Source organism: Cololabis saira, chromosome 21, assembly GCF_033807715.1.
Source record: "Cololabis saira isolate AMF1-May2022 chromosome 21, fColSai1.1, whole genome shotgun sequence".
In the NCBI taxonomy this organism is placed as follows: Eukaryota; Metazoa; Chordata; class Actinopteri; order Beloniformes; family Belonidae; genus Cololabis; species Cololabis saira.
The window spans coordinates 26,328,519-26,341,665 of record NC_084607.1 but is presented as its reverse complement, the minus strand read 5'-3'; the positions used below and the strand labels follow the sequence as shown (position 1 = coordinate 26,341,665).

General features: G+C 41.8%; 1 protein-coding gene across 1 annotated transcript in view; it reads right to left on the bottom strand.

Annotated features, from left to right (window-relative positions):
* myo15aa (myosin XVAa) overlaps positions 1-13,147 on the bottom strand; it is a 63,197-nt gene that overhangs the window by 6,927 nt on the left and 43,123 nt on the right. The window contains exons 36-57 of the mRNA XM_061711965.1: positions 11,648-11,712; positions 10,565-10,702; positions 10,422-10,479; positions 10,034-10,181; positions 9,846-9,939; positions 9,643-9,763; positions 9,144-9,259; positions 8,951-9,010; positions 7,772-7,847; positions 7,536-7,651; positions 7,192-7,310; positions 6,843-6,984; positions 4,117-4,228; positions 3,917-3,991; positions 3,448-3,650; positions 2,734-2,858; positions 2,529-2,592; positions 2,326-2,398; positions 2,094-2,167; positions 1,928-2,010; positions 1,699-1,829; positions 1,485-1,579 (exon numbers count right to left, since the gene is read on the bottom strand). Of these exons, the coding sequence (XP_061567949.1) occupies positions 1,485-1,579; positions 1,699-1,829; positions 1,928-2,010; positions 2,094-2,167; positions 2,326-2,398; positions 2,529-2,592; positions 2,734-2,858; positions 3,448-3,650; positions 3,917-3,991; positions 4,117-4,228; positions 6,843-6,984; positions 7,192-7,310; positions 7,536-7,651; positions 7,772-7,847; positions 8,951-9,010; positions 9,144-9,259; positions 9,643-9,763; positions 9,846-9,939; positions 10,034-10,181; positions 10,422-10,479; positions 10,565-10,702; positions 11,648-11,712 (2,288 nt within the window). The remainder of the gene's footprint in view (positions 1-1,484; positions 1,580-1,698; positions 1,830-1,927; positions 2,011-2,093; positions 2,168-2,325; positions 2,399-2,528; positions 2,593-2,733; positions 2,859-3,447; positions 3,651-3,916; positions 3,992-4,116; positions 4,229-6,842; positions 6,985-7,191; positions 7,311-7,535; positions 7,652-7,771; positions 7,848-8,950; positions 9,011-9,143; positions 9,260-9,642; positions 9,764-9,845; positions 9,940-10,033; positions 10,182-10,421; positions 10,480-10,564; positions 10,703-11,647; positions 11,713-13,147) is intronic.

Sequence of the window (13,147 nt, the reverse complement as noted above, 5' to 3'; positions counted from 1 at the left end):
AAAGCTAGTGAAACTGGCTTGGACAAATTAATTGGTACCCTTAGAAATGATTGAAAATAATTTGACCACAATGATATGTTAAACTAAAGCGTGTCTTGCAATTTCAATTTGACAATTAAAGGTTTAAAGTCATCACTCTGCTGTTTGGTATCATATCGTTCACCACCGAACAAGGAGCTGAGAAAGCAAAGGCAAGAGTTGTCTGAGGAGATCAGAAAGAAAATTACAGACAAGCATGTTAAAAGTAAAGGCTAGACGATCATCTCCAAGCAGCTTGATGTTTCTGTGTCTACAGTTGGAAATTTCATTCAGAAGTTTAGGCTCCACGGGACTGTGGCCAACCTCCCTGGACATGGAAGCAGGAGGAAAACTGATGACAAACTGAAGAGACGAATAATACGAGTGGTAACCAAAGAGCACAGAACAACTTCCAAAGAGATTAAATGAAGTCAAAGTTAAGGTTCTTCAGTGTCAGATCACAGTATCTGTCACGGTTCCAACTGAAGTGGACGACTGAGGAGGAGGAGGACTCCTCTGCAGGAAAAAAAAAAGAAAAAAGAAGAAGAAGCCAGACTGCAAGTTGTTAAAATGCATATTGACAAGTCACAAAACGTCTGGGAGAATCTCCTTTGGACAGATGAGACGAAGTCGGAGCTTTTTATGAAGTCACATCAGCTTTACATTCACAGATGGAAAAAAGAAGCCTTTAATGAGAAGAAAACTGTAGATACTGTGAAACATGGAGGAGGCTCAGTTATGTTCTGGAGCTGCTTTGCTGCGTCTGGTAGAGGGCGTCTTGAATCTGTGCAGGTACAATGAAATCTCAAGACTGTCAGTACATTCTGGAGACAAATGTGCTGCCCAGTGTCAGAAAGCTCACAGGTACCCAGCAGGATAATGACTGAAAAACACCCTGGAATGACTTCTGAATACTATTGAACATCTGTAGAAAAAAGCTGAAACATGCAGTGTGGAGAATACATTTTTTGCAACACAACACAACTGTAGTTTCCTCATTGGAAGTAGACCAAAATACCTGTCTACGGGTGCAAAAGTCTCATTTAGATAAACATAATTGTCCCGGCCAGTTTCACTGGTGCTTTTACTGCTGAACCACAGTTCAAAAGCATTTCATCTGTCAATACCCATTCATTTATAGTTACTTTTCTCAGCTTTAAGGTATTCCAGTGACAAGTGATTTTTTTTCTTATTTTATCTTCCTTGGTTGAAGGCTACCAACAAATGTGTATGCATCTTCTCAATGTAAGGAAGTTGGTTCAGCTTCTTCTTCAGGCAAGAGTGTGCTAGCTTTTGAAAAAAGGTTCATTACATGTCTCCTTTAACAAGGACATTGCATCAGCATTCATTAGAAACATATTTGTTATATTTATCAAGTTATTCCATCATACATTACATAATTAGTTATAACTGTCATTTGTTTGATTATGTAAAAAAAACACAACACGGCCAAATTAGAAACTGACCAGCATAGCTTTGAGCTCCATGTTGTTAGGATACTGGACACGTCCGCCGTACTGGAAAGTCCTCCTCAGATTCTGTTCACATGCTTTGGCAATACCTGTCATACAAGAACATTGACCACTAGTAAATATAGCAAATATTATGACCCTGGTGGTGATGGAGTGATGGATGTCATGTCAGTTCATGTGGTTTTTATTAGATGGCTGGACCGTCTACCTTGGTACTGAATCCCTGGACTCTCGCAGGCATCCTGCAGGAACTTCAGCAGGAACGGCTTCATGACATCGGAGCAGCGATGGAACGCTGTGAGGATGTACATCAGCCTCCATCCTCTCTGACAGCTGTCCCTGCACAAAGCATACAAAAAGGTGGCAGATCAAGGCCTCTTCATCACCACATCACTACCGATTAACTTCTAAGTGCCAGCTGCTGCTGAAAGTCTTACGGCTTGGAGCTGGTGTTGGCCGTGACCTGCTTCATCACTTGGCAGTAGGCTTCATCCTTTATCAGACCGTGGTCTCCGCTTAACTAGATTTATGAGCACATTCACAACACAAAATGAATACTGTATAATGTTCCCGACTGTTGGAATCCTGCTCATGTTTGTGTACCTTCAGTATGGTGGTAACCAGCTCCTGATCCGTCTGGCCTTTGAGTGGGAAATCTCCCATGAACTTCATTATGGCTACACAAAAACAGTTAGTCACCATTGCATCTATACTGTCAGACCAAATATAGTTAAAGTGGAGTTTATCAGAGTAAAATCAAAGTGTAAAAAACATCTGTAACCAGTTGTTTTGCCTCCTATCAAAAGTCATCATCTCTTCTGTATTTTGCTCTCACCTAAGAAGATGTCAGCAGCCACTCTGTTCATCCCACTGTCTGAGAAGTCAATCAGAGACTCTTGGATTGGAGACTAGAGAGACAAAAAAAAGTGTTTTAACTCACGGAAGCACAGAATAATGGTTAAATGAACAAAAATATTATGTAGTGTATTTTTAAGTGAAGATTGGGATCGTGCTTTGAGAAGAACCCATTTCTATTACCTTGGAGAATTTGATCATATCTGTAGGGTCTCTGCCCTCCTTCCCCTTTTTGGCTTTCTGATCACTGTTGGGAAATACAGATAACATCTGCTTATTTTAGCTTAACATGACCATGCATCCGTTTAATTAAGACCTAACTGGAGCAGTAAATGTGGACATTTTTGACACGGCACATTTGAGTCACTGGAGTGTGCTTCTGACTGACCTCTTGTTCCTCTGTGCTTCTCTGAAGTACTTCTTGGCAAACTCAGTCATGTGATACTGACTGCTGTGCAGCGGCAAATCTTCCAGTTCAATGCTCAAGGTTTCCCCGTACATGTCATTTACTACCTGACAGACAAATAAAACCCACAGCGTAAAGAACGAAGCAACAGAGCCTCGTAAACGACCACCTACACACTAGTTATCTACAAAACCGCCAATGCCAAAAAAGGTTCTGACGCTGTGTAAAAAGTTAAATAAATAGATACAGAGATTTATAAATATCACAAACAAATTTGATTAAATCTCAAAAGACATGGGCAACAAAAGGCTTGAAAAGTGAGTGGAACCTAAAAAAACACCTGGAGGAACTAATTTGATTAATTGAAAACTATGTTATGTGAAACATTTCCAGAATAATAAATGTATTTCTCAGTATAGAATTCATAAGACTTTGAATATTTCCCTATTATTTTCCCTATAATGTCATCAAAACAGTTTTTTTTTTTTTTTACAGTATTTCAACATTTTTGGAATTGGGTCTGAATAAAATATTTTCATTTATGTAACACAAATGTAGGCTGCATTAACAAGAGCATGAGATAATGATTAAAGGGCGTAATTTATCCAGAAATCGAGGGGGAAGAGTGTTCATCTGCCCTCAGGCTCTCAGTTTTAGATGCTTGAAAGCTAAACAATAAGTATTGCCGTGGATCACCTCTGTGGACAGGTCAAGCTCATGAGCGGCTACAGCCGAGCCCATCGCTACGGCAACAGCAGCTGATGCGGCAACTCTTCCCTGGCGGTCTCGCGGCTCTAGACGTTCAGCAGGCAGAACCAGGAAGTCTGGAGCAGCCACAGGATGCACGTATTCACTTGGAAACACTCCAGACTTTCCATACACAGCCCCGAACCGCCAGCCTATGGGAGCACAGATGATTCAAAACTAATCACAATCATTTCAGGGGTTCATATTATATATAATATAATATATTATTATTATTATATATACACTGTCGTGTTTCGTCTCTTACGACAAATATTGAACTCAAAGCATTCTGTTTATTCATTTATTAATAAACAGAATCTATTAAATCAATGCAATACTGTATTGGTTGAAAATAAATAAAAATGCACAATGGAAAACAGCAAACACACTGGCAAGGAAACATTTGTGCTACACCCACCAAACTCAGGAGTGTCCCTTTTAAGCTCCTCCAGAAGCATGACCTTTTTCCTTACAATGCAGCCATAATGTTTGCCTAAACACACAAACAGTGATGGGGATGGTATGAAGCAAAGATAATCTGATACATTGTACATGGTTCACAGAAACTGAAATCTCAAATATCACAGCTCTCATGTGTTAGTGTCATCTGTGTCTCACCGGTCTCCACACCATCCATATGCTGCAGTCTGATGATGTCCCCTTTGTGGAAGCTGAGCTGAGTCCTGCTGTCGGTGATGTAATTCCTGACCGCCACCACGTACTCAGAGTCCTGACAAAGACGAGACACACTAACACTGACATCGCCTGTACATATGGACAGAATTTAGTGCAATTTAGTTTAATTAGGGCCCGAGCACTTACAGTGCGAATGCCCTATTGTATCTGTAGGAGATGTTCTCGTTTTTATTTTTCTTCTGATGAAATGAGGGCCTTTTTGCCCCCCTAAACGTGCCCCAAAAGTCACCAAATTTTGCACGCAAGCCAGGCCTGGTGAAAAATGTTATATTTAATGGTTTGCATTAATGGGCGTGGCCTAATGGCTCAACAGCGCCCCCTAGAAAACTTCGTGTACACACCTGTATCATGTCACAACTTAAAGAAAAGTCTCTTGGCGCCATGACGATAGACGCCAAAAAGCACGCCCCCCTTTATCTGATTGGTCCATATTTGATAGTTCCTACTTTCTGCCATAACTTTTGAATGGTTTGACATAAAGACTCGTGGGTGGTGTCATCGGACTCAGTTTTGAGTACTTGACCTTCATTGGCATGAATTAGCCCCGCCCCTTCTTCTGATTGGTTGATATGTGATAGTTCCTATTTTCTGCCATAACTTTTGAATGGTTTGATATAGAGAGTCGTGGGTGGTGTCATCCGCTAATTGTCCAGGCCTGAAGAATCTACATGCAAGACATACAAGTGCTTCCACTGCAGCCTGAACGTGCACAAGGGTGCGAGGGCCCGTTCATCGCTGCTTGCAGCTTTAATTCTGATTGGTCCTGATATGATCCTGCCTCAATAGGAAACACAATTCAAAAATGAAAAAGAAAAAAATATCACAGTCAAATTACTGGGCTGTGAAAATTATTTTAAAATGTTTTATTGTGTAACTCTTGATGGAGCTCCCCCAGATCTGAGAAAATAGACCTGCTGATGCCATCAGGAATGTTGGGGGAAAAGAAATGCATTTCTGAATGATACAGATAGGGCAAACATTGTATGATATCCAAAGAAGTTGAAAATCAATTAATATAAAGGTAAAAACCATCAACATCACTTTGCCTGTCTTAAATAAAACATAAAAGATGCCAGACCTTATACACCCAGCAGGCACTAGAGCAGTAGCCTCAAACTCCAAAACAAGCTGAAGCAAAAACCCAAAGTACAATCTAAGGCTGCTACATGACCTTTGACACAGTAAGACTGTTGTGCTGTTCAGACTACACAACTTGTTGTCTTGTAAAGCTACCTTCATGTAACAAGACCTTAAGTATATTTGGCAGTGACTGAGCTCCCTGACGAGTTGGAGGCAAATCACTGAGGAGTTGGTGATAACCAGTCAGCAGTCAATCATGATGCATGAACATCTCAAAGGTGGATGAGCGTGGCTTGCTGATACCCATCTTGCATGCTAAACATCTGGAAGTTTCAAGAGAATCCCCATTCGAGCTACAGCCATTGAGATGTCAAGGCTTTGGATGATGTCACCTGGAGGACGTGGAACCTAAAAGGGCTCAAGGGAAACTTGAATCCAAGCCTGTGAGGCAAGGAGGACACGCTAAAAATATTCAACAAGGCAACACACCATATTGCAATATGACCAGGGAGCCACTTTTCAATTTTGTTTGTGTTCAGAACAAATTAGGGCACAAACAGCTGGCACTGCTCATTTCATCCCTTGGCCCATTCTCATTAAATAAACAATTCCTGTGGTGCAAGTAGGTATGCATCATTTACCACATGTGTTTGGCTGACAAACTCTGTTTGGAGACTAGTTGGGTGACCAAGTCACTTTAAGATCATGTAGTGTGTGATTTCCCCGCTGTTCAACCGTCATATAGTGTGAACACCTGAAAGACTATAAGACTCCAGATTCTCACACTGTGCCATTCAGATTACACAACTGTCTCTCTTGAAATTAAACAAGAAATCAGTGTTTTGTTGCTGTATTAGGGTTTGAAAAATTGTAAATTTTACTTTGAATAATTGATCCACAAGACGGCTAAGATATAACATCCAAGCTGGCCAGACATGTGCAGTTAAACAGTGGTTGAAAGCCTCTTTAACCCTTACGAGGCGCTAACGGTTGGGAAGCCCTCTGAGGGAACTGAGGGCCTTTGCTCGGAGCAAGGGTTAAAAATACAGCTCCAAATAGGCTTGCATGGCAATGTGGAACTGCAATAGGTTAATCTCTATCAACATCATCTCTTGAACATCAGACAGATTTAAAAAAAAAAAACAACTTGTATGTTAACGGAGCATGAGGCTCCTTTTAAGAAATGAGACTCTCTAGCGCCACCCTTCACCACGACGGCCGTCGGGGGTACTGCAGCCAACAGCGAAGCCGGCACGGGAGAACGGGGAGAACGCGCATGCAGCGTCATGTGACGTCACATCCGCAGCCCAGCGCGGGAAATTTGGGCCCGAATTGCAGCACATTTTGCAGCACACAGCCTGTTCAAGGCAACGGAGAGATACACTAGAGGGCTTATTCTTTTGGTTTGGAACGCTTCATCTGACATTATTACTAGAAAACTTAAAACGTATACGAATTTTTTTCATAAATCCTGCCTCAATCCTGCCTCATGCTCCTTTAACACCATTGTCTCTCATCAGACACTTACACATGCTTTTAAAAGTAAATAGTGACAAAATCGTTCTGACCTTCTTGAGCTCCGTGAGGAAGTAGTCGATCATGTGCTTGACCTGCGGGGCCTTTGCAGAGAACAGGATCAGCTTCTCGTTGGTCAAGTTGAACTCCAGCATGTTCTTGGATGGAATAGACAGGAACAGGATGTCCGAGTAGCTGCACAGGAAGTCAAATGCCAACCAGGGAGTTAACTCGCTGGCAAAGTTCACAGCAGTCAGGCAGCAGAGAGGGAAACGGCCTTCCCTCTTAAATGAAGTGAATATACTGTATACATCTATTTTTATGCATTTCTTTTGAAGAAAAAATATTTTTACATTTGAAGCTGTTAATACAATTATTTAATCAGGACATGAATAAGTTCACCTGTAAGGCCTCAACACTCGGAAGTAGTCTGAAGATGAAGAACCGCTCTTCACAAGTTTGAGCAGTTTGATGCCTGTGTGAGACACCGACAACACCTGCACTCCCGTTCCCACACTGCCCTGAAAACACACACACGCACATACACGCACACGCACACATGCACACACACGCACACGCACACACACAACAATATAAAAACTCATTAAACTGAGAGCAGAAGCTGCTACAGGCCAAGAGTGAGAGGAAGACCATCCTCTATGAATTATAAGAAGAGTGTGGGTGACTGATCCTTCAAATAGACTGAGATTATTTTATATTTTCAAGGAAAAAACATTAGAACTCACAGAGGCTGGGAAAAGGCGGGAGAAGTAGATCTCCCAGGAGTCTTTGGCCATGGCAACCACTTTCTTCTTCACATTCTCATCATGTGTTCCTGATGTTTGATCTACATTTTTCTCCACTGCCAGAGAAACAAACAAGACTTAAGTCCAGTTATCATATCATGTATGAAAAGCGAGGCTTATAAATAAATAAAAATATGTATAGGCTACCATCTTTTACTTATTTTTATTCCACATACCAAACAGGGCTTTCATCTTCTGTCTCTCCTCCTGGGTGATTCGGATGCAAGCCTCAGAGAAGGTGTCATGCAAAATCTGAAAAAACAAAAACATGTTCATCTGGGAATTTTATTCTGCTATAGGGAAACATTTAGGAAGAAGTACTTCTGCTGTAAATGAGCGCTAATAATAAAGCTAAAGCTGAGGTCATGAAGTACAAGCGTATTTGTAGTACTCCTCCTAAAGGATTTAAAAACAGCAGAGAAGCAGGGTGTTTTAAAGTCACAGCAATGTTGTGAAGTCTGGTGAATTTAAAAAAAAAAAAGAAAAAGACATTGTTTTCCTGCTTGTGCACGGTGATTCTATCACGGTAAATAGAAGAAAAACCATTCAGCTTGTCATTAGCAGTTAACCATGTCTCATGCATGCGCTCACAAAAACTGGTAAACTTGCACATCTGCAGAGTTGGATATTACAGGTTCTGTAGCAACATTTGCTGCCATTCAGATTAAATGTTTTTTCAGGGAAGGCTTTGCTCTTTTTCCCAGCAAGACAATGCCAAAACACATAAGGCACATATTTCCACTGCATTACTTTTTCTAGTAAAAGACTGGGTGCTAAACTGGCCTGCACACAGTCTTTTGCAGTCTCCTGCCTGGCAAAATATTTTTAAGCCACTGAAGAAAAAAAGTCCCATTATGAAACAAAGTAAACAACAAAAGAGCAAAGAAATTCGATTAAAGTAAAAATAAGGGGATATTTCTTTAAACAAACGAAAATACAATGGCAGTTCAATTCGGTTCCCCAGTTCTCACCAGTAGAATATTGTGAAACATGTCATAATGTAAAAATATACAAATTCAAAATGAGCATAAGATAAACAATTACATGTCTGAGTTGCTTATCTCTGTGCTATTTTGAATTGAATATAATGAAATTACTTGAACATACTTTAAAACAGCTTTTATTTATATAACTTGCACAACGTGCAATGTTTTTTGAAAACTAGTTTGCAGCATTTTTATTGAAATAATTAATTCCCTCCTGATTGTCAGAAAACCTCTCCATGCATTTGAAGATCTCTTACATGATGAAAGATGATCAAAAGACATTTATGAAGACATCAAACGTAGAGTAATAATTAGAGAAAGAGAGTAAATAGGTAACCATGTGAATAACTACTGATCTCTTCAACCAACCTGTCTGAAGATCAGGTCCAGGACCAGAGGATTGTTTACGGTCTCTTTAGGGTAGAAAACCTGCAAAGATAATGATGAGTATGATGAATGAATACTAATAAAAGAGACATTAATACTTTGAATGTTTAACTGTTGCTTTTGCAGTGCAATCTAAGATAGTGTTACTTTGAAATAAAATTGAGATGCAACTCACCTCTTTCCTCATAAAGAGTTTCCATGGGACGTTGGAGTAGGTGTAATATTCATCACTAGTTCTGCTGTGGAGTTGAGTTTGAATGACTTCCTCATCTACTTGTAACTCCCTAGAGACTGATGACATATGCACTGATAAGGTGTTTGGTAAATATAGTGCGTTTAAAGAGTGTACATCAACTATGGGCTTTTGGGTCCCATTCTGTTACATTGCTAACTTTTATTATCATTAATATCATTATTATCATTTGAGTGTTTTGTTTTTGTTAATTTTACTACACCAGTTTAATTTGTGTAGGTGCATTTTATTAAATATCAAAATACAGCCATTTAAATTAAACACTGCAGTGCAACAAAATAGAACAAATGGCGAACTGGAGTGACTCATTATTAATATTATCATGCATGCTTGTTGCATAAATGTTGATTTAAGTGTGTGGGTGAAAAATCTTTGGGGTTTTTTTCTGCAGTTTTTTTTATGGGAATGAATGTAGGATTACCTGGAGGAGGGGCGGGGCTGATGTTGGAGCTGACTGACCCTGAGGCTTGAAGTTTGGTTGCCTTGGCAACCTTCATTCCTCCATCTTCTTTGGGCTGTGCAGGCTGAGGCATCTTCTGAGACTGAGGCATGGACAGTAAATCAGATCTATAATTGAAGCCTGTGCTTGTGTTTTGGTGAGGTAGGTGTAGCGTTGGGATTTACCGGCCGTGGTGGGTTTGCCATTTGATCTTTAAGGATCTCCATAGCTTCATCGTGAGGGTCAGGTTTCCTCACAAACATCTTCCCTTCACTTTTCCTACACACACACACACACACACACACAGACACACACAGATCATGATCTTTATCATTGTCTAATGTCCACTAGATTGAGGAACCATATGTTCTACCTCTGAATGGACGACCCAGTAGACGTTGCCGTGCCAGACGGCTGGTGGTGTTTGATGATGTCTTTGATGTCGTGGCTCGGGTCAATGCGCTCTGTGTTGCTCACAGTGGCTTGGACAACATCCTCAGGAGGGGGGTGGCGTGTTGGACCTGGAACAGAAACGAGGAGACACTGAACTTCACGGTTGATATCTTCAAGGAACTATGCAGCAACAAGGAAATGCTTTAAAGCAGTCATGTACTGCTACTTCAGTACAAATATTGAATTGGATGCAGTGGGCATTAAAGCTTGTGATGATACAGAGCATCAATATTTTATTCAACTGGGACTCATCCTCAACCTTCTTTGCAATCATTACACGTGTACCATAATGAAAGTGAGAGCCATACTGATTTTCCGCTGAGCTGCAGCAGGGCTGGACTTGTGGGACTCGTTGCTCTCTTTGGTCTGCATTGAAATGAGAAATGAGACATGAGCAAGAAGATGTGTCAAATTTCAATACATCAGAAAAGCATGGCGTGTGATTACTCACAGGGCTGGATGTGTGTGAGCGCTGTTTCAGCTGTGGGTGATGATGTAGGGGTGGTGACTCAGGGGCAGGAGCAACGGGGGGGAAGGAGGACAGCATTTGCTGCTGGATTGCAATGGCCTGCATGGTCATCTGTTGGGCCTGTGCACAAAGTGCAAAGTACAGGTTAAAAAAAAAATCTACGCTGATCATACTGTATAAACTTGCTTTTTTTACCAGCATCAAGACAGATTTACTAAACATAATGATTGGAAACAAAGGGAGGAAGCTAGTTTGGCTCTGTCTAAATATAACAAAATCAAACTGATGGCACCTCTGAAGCTCTTTTGTTAACAGTTTCCCACCAACCTTCAAGATTTGAGTGATCCTCGCCAGGAATAATCCAACATCTAACCATTATATTTATACAAACCAAATATCCATGAATCAGTTTTCTACCACTTAACTGATACTGGGGACAACAGCAACCAACCAACAAGGGTTTGGTACCCAAAGGTATCAAAAAGTTAGGTTACCTGAACCACCCCATCTGGTTCCTTTTGATAACATAATGACTCTTGAATGACTGCTTAGAGGTGTTATTTATAGTACGGTAGTACTCTTACTGAACCTATAATTGGTCTGATTCAAGGGTTTAAGGGTTCAGCCATCCTTCAGAGGAAGCTCATATTTGCAGCTTGCACTCACAGTCTCACTCTTTTGATTTCTCCCAATGAAAGGTAAGGGTTGAGATGTAGACCAGCTGGTAAACTGAGAGCTTTTCCTTTTGGCTCAGTTCTGTCTTTATCCAATCCACCTGTCAATATCCCAGTCCACACTCCACCACTCAACTGACCAAGTGCCTGAGATATTTGAACTCCTCCACTTGAGGACGCTACGCATTTCCAACCCCGAGTGAGACATTGAGTGACTGAGTACTGTGGCCTCAGACTGAGAGGTGCCAACTCTCATCCTAGCTGCTTCACAGTCAGCTGAACGCTGTGAGCGGTGGAGGTTAAAGACTACAAAACCACCACAACATCTGTAAAAAGCAAAGATGAAATATTAAATAAAAGGAATATTGGTAGAAAAGTTTACAAGTCACACCAGAATGATGGCTTGCTGGTTGATGATGGCCTGTTGCTGCTGAGTCAGGACTGCCTGCTCCGAACCTGAGGAAGAACATGTACATGTCTTACAAGGAGAAGTCATAGCACAACAATAATAAACACTCAAAAGTTCTCTCCATTAAAACTAGGATGAACTATTCCCTTCACACAAACCACACACAGGGACTCTGCAACTTCATAACAAAGTGTAAAATAAAGTGAAAATCAAGTAAATATAAGAAAAAGCCAGACTGGAAGTCCATCACGCCCACATGCTTCAGGCCACACAAAATCCAGGGCACTCTCTTTTCTTGTACCTGGCAGACCTGTCATCACAGGTAAACCTGCAACAATAGGCGTGGTTGGGTGGGAAGACACCCCCGGGAGACCCTGGGCCACACCGACATGAGGCGCTACATCAGCATCTCTACCAGCAGGCGGGGCAGATGTGGGCACGGGAGCTGGGGCACGAGCAGGCAGGGGGGTGGGGGCTGCAGGGGTGGGGGCTACAGGGGTGGGGGCTACAGGGGTGGGGGCTACAGGGGTGGGGGCTACAGGGGTGGGGGCTACAGAGGTGGGGGCTACAGGGGTGGCCGGGGTGCTTGCAGGGGACGTCTGCTCCGGCCCGGAGTGTTGGGGTCGGTTGTAGTAGTGGTATTGTTGCTGCGGCTGTTCTTGCTGCTGGTATTGTTCGTGGTGATGGTGGTGGGAGGGGATGGGCATGGCAGGGATGGGGGGCATCATTCCTCCTGCGACTGGCAGCACCGGAACAGCTTGAGGAGCAGCAGGCACGGACAGGGTTAGACAGTTACCGACTGGGCCCCACCAGTGTTTTAAGGGACACATATTTTTTCAAAAGCCGACACAGTTATCTACAGTGGCCGACAAGGGCCAAATGCACTGCAACGGCCTAATGCGTCTCAGTTAAGGAAAACGGCTTCAAGTACAGAAACGAACCAATGAACCCTGAACCACAGTGTTTACATCCATGGTTTAAACATACAGCGGGAACGGTAATGTGATATAATGTGGTTTATATCACTGTACAACGCTGTACATTACGAGACGTGTCTTTATTATATTTTAACGTTACAGTCAGCTGTTCGGTCTCTATAAATCCCCTGTGTCTGTCCATTGAGCTGTTACGCTGAGAGCGCCCCCTGCAGGTTTGGTAACTGGTTATGAGCGTTTTTCTTTTGAAGATGGTTTCTTGTTTTATATTGTTTTGTGCTTTGCATCGCTTCTCTATTTGCAGCGCGTTTGATGATGCTGCATTTGTCTTTGTTTTTTGCAGCCCGTTTTTTCATTTGCACCACGTTCCTCTTTTTGTACCTCGTTTTGAGTTTGTGAATTTGAATCGTTTCTGTACTTGAAGCCGTTTTCCTTAAAGGAGCTGTATGTAAGAGCAATAATAAAAAGAATCATAAAATGACCCCGATATGTCAACAGACATTTAAAAATCATGTTCATTTCAAATACTTATGTCACTGACAACAGC